Source organism: Callithrix jacchus, chromosome 11, assembly GCF_049354715.1.
Source record: "Callithrix jacchus isolate 240 chromosome 11, calJac240_pri, whole genome shotgun sequence".
Classification (NCBI taxonomy): domain Eukaryota; kingdom Metazoa; phylum Chordata; class Mammalia; order Primates; family Cebidae; genus Callithrix; species Callithrix jacchus.
Window position 1 is genome coordinate 124,980,902 of NC_133512.1, and position 10,001 is coordinate 124,990,902.

At 36.7% G+C, this 10,001-nt stretch overlaps 1 protein-coding gene and 1 non-coding gene across 2 annotated transcripts in view; one reads left to right on the forward strand and one right to left on the reverse strand.

Annotated features, from left to right (window-relative positions):
* Positions 1–9,737, forward strand: part of AASS (aminoadipate-semialdehyde synthase) — a 76,056-nt gene extending 66,319 nt beyond the window's left edge. The window contains exons 20-24 of the mRNA XM_002752070.7: positions 1,985–2,080; positions 3,859–3,974; positions 4,612–4,700; positions 5,219–5,395; positions 6,923–9,737. Of these exons, the coding sequence (XP_002752116.3) occupies positions 1,985–2,080; positions 3,859–3,974; positions 4,612–4,700; positions 5,219–5,395; positions 6,923–7,041 (597 nt within the window). The 3' untranslated portion in view covers positions 7,042–9,737. The remainder of the gene's footprint in view (positions 1–1,984; positions 2,081–3,858; positions 3,975–4,611; positions 4,701–5,218; positions 5,396–6,922) is intronic.
* Positions 1,791–1,849, reverse strand: LOC118143969 (U7 small nuclear RNA). Its single transcript, XR_004728447.3, has one exon. It is a non-coding gene; the product is annotated as a U7 small nuclear RNA (small nuclear RNA).
* Positions 9,738–10,001: the final 264 nt, after the last annotated feature.

The following is a 10,001-nucleotide window of genomic DNA, read 5'->3' on the forward strand; positions in this document are numbered from 1 at the left end:
CCATCATTCAAGTGTGACAGAGAGGCCTTGGCTACTCTGCCTGCCTGTCACCTGCTTGTCCTTCTACATGCAGCTGAACTCCTTCCCCTTGAACCACCCACTCCTATCTATGTGAGTTCCCCTTTCTTGGTGCTCCCACAGCTATGTTTTCCTCTAACCTAGACCCTAGTAATAAAATACTCTACTCTAGTGTAGTCATCAGTGGTCATGCATTTTTACTCATCATGGACTAGGCATTATTGGCTTGACTTATCTGACCCTTCCATTGATTGCAGTTTCTGCATGGGTGGGATTGCATTTTTTCATCTAGCACAAGTCTGACGTATGGCAGCAGTTTGCCAAATGCTGACTGATGAATGAATACATAAAATAAATATATTTCTAGGGGTCATCATAAAAATATATTTCTAAGATTAATAAATAGCTCATAAATAAGTATTTTAGATGTTGGATAAAGGGATCTCTAGCACCTATCAGGTCCCAGAAGGAAGCTAAACAACCTAGTGATATTACTTTTTTGTTTCTTCTCTTTGAAGTGTATTTGCATTTGAGCAAATGAGAATTTTTTTTTTAGTAACCTTTGAACGGTTTCAACAATATAACCTTTAGAAATGTGAAAATTGCTAGTTGACCAGACATTCAGTAGTGAAATATCTTATGGTTACAGGAACTATTTCATATTTTAAAAACTCTGTTGCTCCTTCGAATTATTTCTGTCTCTCTCTTTTCTTCTCTCTCTCTCTGCTTGAGCAGTAATTGCAACAGCTGCAAAATATCTTCTCTTAGCCCTCTCCCCCTGCTTCCCATTTGCACACTGGAGAATAAACCATTATGGTCTTTCTTCATCTATTATTCAGAATCTATTTATTCAGCCATTTTTTTATAGAGGACTGGGATGATGAATTATGGATTGGAATGTTGAATAATGTGATGTGGGCATTGGGATAAAGACTATGCACACAAATATAATTTAATACAACATAACATAATATAAAGATATAATTTTCCTGCTTTTAATACCTACAGTATAGCAGCTGAATAGACAATTAATTTCAAGCTATATTAATTGCTGTTAAAGGTATATACAGAAGACTACAAGAAGGGAGGCCCCACTCACCTACGGGACTCAAAAGAGGTGTTAAACTGGGTCTGAAGGGAGGAGAAAACATTTCATAAGTGAAGAAGTGTGGCCAACACATTCCAGATACAGGAGCAGCATATACAGAGGCCCTGGTTTCTGGAAGAACACTGCAAATTTGGGGAATAGTGGAAGTGGAGATCTGTGAGTTAGGCTAGATGAGCATATTGTGATGGATTTTACATAATGTACCAGGGACCTCAGGTTTGTTTTGTAGACAATGAAGGCCATATGAGGAATTTATATCAGAGTAGCAATATCATTGTATCTTAGAAAAATCTCTCTGATTCCTACCATGTTTTCTGCTTCCCATATATCTTGGGGGTAGTGGCTCTACTCAGTAGAATGGATTATTTTTTGAGGAGAATATTCTTACAGGTTCCTCCTCCCATTATAAGAAGGAGCTCAACTGACTGTTCTATTGAGTATATTCCCCTGAGCTGGCAGCATATAACACATAAGGAAATTTGCCCTTATGCTACCAGGAAATTCCATTCATATGTTACCAAGAAACAGAATTAAAGACCTAAGATTTGCAAGGTCTTTTATATAAACGAGTGCAGTTGTTACAACACTACTGATCTCAGTTTGAGCTTGAAATTCGTTGTATCTATATCCCCAATTTTTTTTTTTTTTGGTGGAGGGTGGGGAGAGGTTTCCAGTAAAGACAGGAAATAATGCTAGACAAATTCTAAAAGAGCTGTAGCATTCATATCAATTCATATCATCAATATAAATACTTACTTTCTGAATTAGTTACAAAGATAGAACCCTCTGTTCAAAAATATTTTATTTTTTTATTGGAAGAGAAAAATTTTATATACTGCTTATTAATTCTTGTTTCAGGGATATATGAAAGCTTTGAATGGATTTGTAAAATTAGGTCTTATAAACAGAGAAGCGTTTCCTGCCTTTAAACCTGAGGCCAACCCTCTCAGCTGGGTGAGTGACTCCGGAATTACATGCTATCTGCTGCTCTTAGAAATGCCTTCCAAAATGGTCAGGGGTGAACTCTGCTTTGAACCAGCAAAAGAACCCATTTTTTAGCTTATATGTAGGAAGATAAATCCTAATTCCAAAGTTCACTTTCCCTTCACTGTTAATGGAAGAATAGAGAGGGTGTGGGGCTGACGCATAGCTGTCCTGTTTCCTGTAGCAACTTATACCATTTGACGGCTCCTTGAGCTGTGATAAGAGATGCATTTGCTCTCTGCATTAAGCTCTGGTCTCTTCCAGTTGTCTAAGAGGTGACCCAGTGATGGGTGTCACTTGGGCTTCCTGAAAGTGAGAATCCAGGAGAGTTAGTAGTGTATTACAGAACTGGATTCCCAACCTCCAAATTTTGTCAACACTCTCATTTGGCTTCTTATAATCATGAGTGATTAGAGTTTCAGTTACAGAACTTTGCGTCTATCTGTTGTACCAAAATCTTAAGGCCTCAGAGTTGGAATGAACTTTGGAGGCTTGGGACTGAATGTGAAGTAGAGCTTCCACTAACTGCTCAGAATTAACTCCTTACCAGCTGGTCATTCAGCTTAAACTAGTGTGCCCATATTCCAATAGAAATGCCAGAAATGTATCACAAGGAGAAAAGGACCAATGTTGCTAATTCCATTGCATCTCAAAAAGGTTTTGGTATTCTTGCTAGCTAGTTTAAAAAAAATTTTTTTTAATTTTTTATGGGTACATAGTAGGTATATATATTAATGGGGGACATGAGATATTTTGAAACAGGCATGCAATGTGTAATAACCTCATCAGGGTAAATGAGGTGTCTACCACCTGAAGCATTCATCATTTCTTTGTGTTAGCCAGTTGCTTTTACGTTCATTTTGTGTGTATGTGTGTGTGTGTGTGTGTGCATTTGTGAATCTAAGTGTTACTTTTCACAAATTTACTCATTGGAAAGGAGTAAACAAAAATCTACAGAGGGAACCTGGGGTTGAGGCAGCTAGCTTGGGAAGGTTGGTGCCGGCATTCTTAGGGATGGTCTTTTTTGTAAAGGACCAGACTGTAAATGCTTTAGACTTTACGGGCCATATAGTCTCTGTCAGTACCACTCAGTTCTCCCATAGATGAGACACAAATCAATGAGCATAACTGCATTTCAATAAAATTTTATTTAATAAAACATTTAGTGAGACAAATTTGGTCTGTGAGCCAGTTTGTAGACTCCCGATCTAGAGCGTAGCATTTCCTTTGGGAGCCTAGAAAAAGTCTTGTTTTGAAAGTAGAAAAAACTGGTGACTGTTTAAGTGTTCTTCCTTTGAGATTTTATTACCTGCAAGGTCTTTCTCATCTCTTGAGCCTACAAAAGAACCTGAGTTGCTACTGGCAACCACTGCAGTAAGCCTTTTCCACTTTATCCTGGTCAAAATGGACTGCTGGAGGGTAGGGGGAGAATGGATTAAAAAAAAAAGTGATAGGATACACAAAGGCAGGAAATATGCTGGTAAGAATTTTACCATCTGTTTTGTATTGAGTTGATCTTAGGACCCATTTTTATTGCTGAAATATTCTGGAATAGCATCCATTTAATAATTGTAGATGTGTAGATGTGTGTATGTATGTGTATGTATTAAAATTTCCTATTTTCAATTATTTCTAATTTTGAAATTCGAGGTGTATTTGAAGTTCAGTGTTTTAGTAGGATAATTTTTTAGTTAGTTAAAAAAAAATTGATAGGGACTTAGAAATGTTGTCTTTATTTTTCTGACCAGAAAGAACTCCTCTGTGACCTAGTTGGGATTTCACCCTCCTCTGAACACAATGTGTTGAAGGATGCTGTTCTTAAGAAACTTGGAGGAGACAATACCCAGCTGGAGGCTGCTGAATGGTAGGCACCCACCACTCAACTTAGAGCAAAATATGTTGGATCAATGATTGTTAATTTCTACTCAAACAAAAGTTAAATATTTTACATTCATCTTTTATTAATTTTTTGCTCTAATGTGGGTAGAGAAATTGCCATGTGCCATGTTCATGTGGGCATAAAGAGTAGATAAAGACAGAAGCTCAATGGCAATTATAATTTGAGAAATACCTACTTGGAAACACTTACCACTAAGTTCCCAAGCAAAGTGGGATATTTTTCCTTTCCTGTAGGAGATTCTCTGAGTAGTCAGAGAATATTACTTTAAAACATTCTTTCATATGACTCTGGCATCCTGCTGGTATACTTAATGTTGGAGAACTAACCTATAACTTATGAAGAGCTGTGTGAGAACATGGGGTTACAATGCCTCATCTCTGCCTACTCCAGGAAGCAGTGGCTGGGTGAGTCTGGAGATGATTTTGAAGGTTAAAACATTGCTATTGTTATTGTAATTTTACATTTTAGGAGAATCTACAACTTAAGTTACTATCTTGTAATTCTGCCCTTTCAAGATTAAATTCAAGGAGCTTCCTTTTGCTTCCCAAATGAGAACATGTATAGGACTTGAACTAATGCAGCCCTCTCTTGTGCTTTTCAGGTTGGGCTTACTTGGGGATGAACAAGTCCCTCAGGCAGATTCCATTGTGGATGCCCTCTCCAAGCATTTGGTCATGAAGCTTTCCTATGGTAGGCCATGAAATATTAGATAAACATACCTGAAGAAGAATTATAAGGTAGAGTCAGTGCAGATAATTGTACTGGAGGGTTGGGGCCAAGCAGCAGGAATGGAAAGAAAAAGGCAATTGGACTCTTTCTTCAGGGGGAGGAATTTGAGAATTATTAGGTAAAAATAAACTTTGTTAATATGAGAAAGGAAAAAATAGTTTTACTTTTTATTTTTAAAGCTTTAGGCAAATGCCAAAGAAGCATTTTTGGAGCTTAGTGAAAGGCTTTTATAGCAGTGCTTTTGTGTCTGTAAAAAGGGTGCAGTGATGCCAACCTGGATGAAGGAATGAGATCACAGTTCTAATTTCCTTGAGATTTTCACTTTGACTTTGGGCTAAAAGCTGTGTAAATAATTGTCTAGTGATCACATATAAAAGGAGGGAAAGCTTGTAAGACCAGCAGGGCAGGAGGAGAAGATGATTTACAAGATTTGAGTTGTAATGGTAGTGGCATTTTTACTTGTCTTTATTTGTTTTAAGGCCCCGAAGAAAAAGATATGATTGTGATGAGAGACAGCTTTGGAATCAGACATCCTTCTGGACATTTAGAAAATAAAACGATTGATCTTGTGGTTTATGGGGACATCAATGGCTTTTCAGCCATGGCTAAAACTGTGGGGTTACCTACTGCCATGGCAGCCAAAATGTTGCTTGACGGTAAGTCTGTTCATTTGAGGACTGAGTCTGTCTCCATATCACATCCAAGTCATTTGATGTGGGGACATCAGGTCGTTGCTCTTGAGCATAACACAGGCATTCACTAAAAGTGAGCCATCTTAGAAGATCCAAGTGCTGACTGCCTGGGAGGTCCCCTTGTGGTGAGTAAAGCATGTGGCCTTTGGAGATAGACCTGATTTCCACCCTAGCTCAATTACAAGGGGGCTGAGTGATGGGCTGCAAGTTACTAAGCACCTCTAAGAGTTTCCTTTTCTTTAAAGTGGGTATTGCCATCCCTATTTCATAGAGCTGTTGTGACACTTAACTGATATAATACATAAAGCTGCTGCCACATAGAGGGGTCCCCAGGTAATGGTAACTTCCTTCCTTTCTTTCCTTATTCTTTGCCATGTTGGGAGTGGAGATATTCACTCCAGATTCTCAAGAATGTAGGTTAAGTTTTACTGTCTTCATATCTCAGCGTATTATTAATACTCAATAAATATTTTAGACTAAAAGAATACAAATTTCAATTCTCCACTTGCCCTAGAAGATCACGTAGACATTCAATAAGCATTGCCTCTGTTTGTCCTCAAGAAAGCATGAAGGAAGTAGAAAATGTCAAAGCATATAAATGTGAAATGACGAGAAAACATGTATAATAGCACATCAGCTAATGTCAAATTAAATGACCACCTTAGTTATTGAGGAATCAGCGAAGAAGTAAGTGACAAAAGTTGGGGTTATTGTGGCCTCTAATGAGAGAGTGCCCAGGTTCTGTGTTTCAACCATACTAACAGGTACCTGTGCCCATATAATCAAACTTGTTACAACTCATTCTGTTGGTGTCTTGACTTTTTAAAAAAAATGGCATTAGCAAGTTAAACCAACCAGTCAGATTTACTTAACTACTTACTTTATTTTATTCTCTGATTGTCTTGGCAGTAATTAGTGCAGGTAAGTGTACAAATTCTGACAGTATCTTTAGGTCCAGCTGTCCTTTCAATCTAAAATTGACTCCTTTTCCTTACAAAGTGTTGACTAAGTAATAATTTACTAGGGGACATTAAGCAGCTACTTTAAAAATGCCGGCTGGGTGCGGTGGCTCACGCCTGTAATCCCAGCACTTTGGGAGGCCGAGGCGGGTGGATCACAAGGTCAAGAGTTCGACACCATCCTGGTCAACATGGTGAAACCCCGTCTCTACTTAAAATACAAAAAATTAGCTGGGCACGGTGGCGCGTGCCTGTAATCCCAGCTACCCAGGAGGCTGAGGCAAGAGAATTGCCTGAGCCCAGGAGGTGGAGGTTGCGGTGAGCCAAGATCGCGCCATTGCACTCCAGCCTGAGTAACAGGAGTGAAACTCCGTCTCAAAAAAAAAAAAAAAAAAAATGCCTGGGTCTCCAAGAATTCATTGACTCTGAGTTTGCTTCTAGGGTGATACCTTCTTTGTGGAGACTCTTGCTGGGAAAAGTTAACCTCTGACACTACCTTTAAAATGGTAATTGCACGTTTATTTTCTTCCAGGTGAAATTGGAGCCAAAGGCCTAATGGGGCCATTTTCAAAGGAGATCTATGGACCAATATTGGAGCGAATTAAAGCAGAAGGCATTATATATACTACACAGAGTATAATTAAACCATAATTGGGAATTATATTTCAATTTTTTCTTCCCAGGCAATACAGCTCTGAAGATGTCTGTGATAAATGGACTTGCTAATGTGCTGTTTTAAAGTATAAAGCATAATATGTTTTGGTTAAGTTAACACAATGTTGTTTTTGAACTATAAATCTTTATTTTAATATGGAAGTGTTTGAAACAGGAGAGGCCACCCACTACCAGAGAACTTTAATAATTCTACCCTGTATTTTACAAATACGTATGTGAAAGTGATGATTGTGCTATTTGCTAATTTATTGTGCCACCTTTTTCTCACAAGAACACATTGTCCTATAATCGGCAGATGAGATTTTACTTTTTTAGTCAGAAAAAATTTCCTCATAAACCTATATTTTTGTATTTTTTAAATTGATACAGTTAGCTTTAGATTACCTATGTACGTCTTTGCCAAAATGCTATTTTATGCCCTTTTTGTAAAGTTACAATTTATTTAGTAAATGTAGTTTGTTATATTTTTCTCTTGAATGTTTGGAAATGAGAATAGACAACACTGAATCACAGTTTACAAGATCACCTCATTAGGCACAGAAAAAAGTGTTTAATAAAATACAACACGCTTTCACAATAATAAAAAAAAATTGAAACACCTCAATAAACTAGGAATAGAGGAAAACTTCCTCAACCTGATAAAGAACATCTATGAAAAACCCACAGCTAGCATCATACTTAATGTTGAAAGATTGGATTATTGCCCCCTGAGATCAGAAGTAAGACAAGGATGTCTGCATTGCCCATTTCTATTCAACTTGTACTGGATAGTCAAGAAGGGGCAATTAGGCAAGAAAATCAAACAAAAGACATCTAGATTGGAAAGGAAGAAGTATAACTAAGTAGAGATGGGAGATGATATTGTGATTTTATACATATGAATCCAAAGGAAAGCTATAGAAAATCCAAAGACATGATCTAAAAAAACAAAACATTAGAAATAATGAATAAATTTATTACTTCTAATGAATTTGTTCATTAGAAATAATGCAAATTCACAGCAAAGTCACAGGATGCAGCATTAAATATACAGAAATTGATTAGATATAGTATCAAGGAATAAATAAAAAAGATATTAAGAAAACAATTTAATTTTCAACAATGGAAAAGCTTGGTGGCTCGTGCGTATAGTCCCAATCCTTCAGAAGTTTGAGGCAGAAAGGCTAGGGGCCAGGAGACCAGCCTGGGAAACAGTGAGATCCCATCTCTACAAAAACAAACAAGCAAACAAACAAACAGCTGGCTGTGATGACATGCATCTGTGGTCTCAGATACTCAGGAGGCTGAGGTGAAAGGATGGCTTGACCCCAAAATTCTGGGCTGCAATGAGCTGTAACTGGATCACTGCAATGCAGCCTGGATGACAGAGTTAGACCCTGACTAAAAAAAGAAAAAAAGGATCCAGAAATATTTCTCACATTTATGGTCAACTGACTTTTGAAAAGGGTGCTAGGACAGACAATTAAGTAATATTCTTTTTCATTGAATGGTGCTTGGAAATGTTGCTATCCATACGCAAAATATTGAAATTGGACTCCTACCTCATATTGCATATAAAAATTAACTCAAAGTTGACTTTAAATCTAAATGTAAGAACTAATACTATAAATATCTAAGAAGAAAATATAGCATAAATTTTCCTGACTTTGAATTAGGCAATGATTTCTTAAATAAATCATAAGCAACAAATCACTAAATCACAAGCAACAAAAGAAGAAAATAGGTAAATGTGACATCATCAAAATTAAAAACATTTGTGTTTCCAAGGACACTATCAAGAAAGCAAAAATACAACTCACAGAAAGAGAGAAATTTTTTAAAATCATGTATTAAGAATGGAGAAATTTGTATTTAGAATATATAAAGAACTGTTGCAACAACAGTTAAAGGCATATAATTCAATTTTTAAAAATTGACAAAAGGTCTGAATTGACAGTTCTCCAAAGAAGGTATACAAAAGGCAAATAAGCACATGTAAAGATTCTCAACGTCATTTTCCATCAAGGAAATGCAAGTAAGATCTCCAATGAAATATCACTTTGTACTTACCAGAATAGTTATGTAATTAAAGAGATATTATCAAGTGTTGGTGAGGATGCAGATAAATTGGAACCTTTATATGCTGTTGGTGGATACTCAAGAAATATAAAAACAAATGTCTACACAAAAACTTGTGCACAGATATTCTTTGCAGAATTATTCATAATAACCCAAAATTGAAGCAGCCCTAATTTCCATCAACTAATAAATGAATAAACAAAATGTGGCATATCCATACAAGGAATATTATTCAGCAATAAACATGAGCTGAAGTACTGATGTGTACCACAACATAGACAAACCTCAAAAAGGTGCCGAGTGAAGAATGCTAGACTCAAAAGGCCACATAATATATGATTTCATTTATATGAAATGTCCAGAACAGGCAAATATATATATAGAGAAGGTAGATTAGTGGTTTGTTAGGCTGAGGGGTTGGAGAGGAAAATGGAGTGACTGCTGATTAGTATGGGGTTTCTTTTTGGGGTTGTGTAAACATTGTAGAATTGATTGTAGTAATGGTGGCACAACTCTGAATGTACTAAAAACTATGAATTGTATACTTTGAATGTTTGAACTGTGTGGTATGTGGGTTTTATCTCAAGTTGTTATAAAAAAAATTACAAATACGATTTATTTATTTGCTTCTTGGGGAAAATCTCTTGCCTTTAGCGATACAAAGTAAGCACCTGTTTGACCTTCACAAACTGTGCTCATATCCTGGCATGTGAAACTAATTCTGCCCTCAACAGAAGCAGGTATTTTGTGTGAGGTATATGACAGTTGAGAAAACATCTCCTGCTATTTGAAAACAAAGTTGATTAAGGCCTGGTCCCACCTGTCACAGATAATATATGGAGATCAATAATCTATTAATAAGTAAAAACATTTTGTTG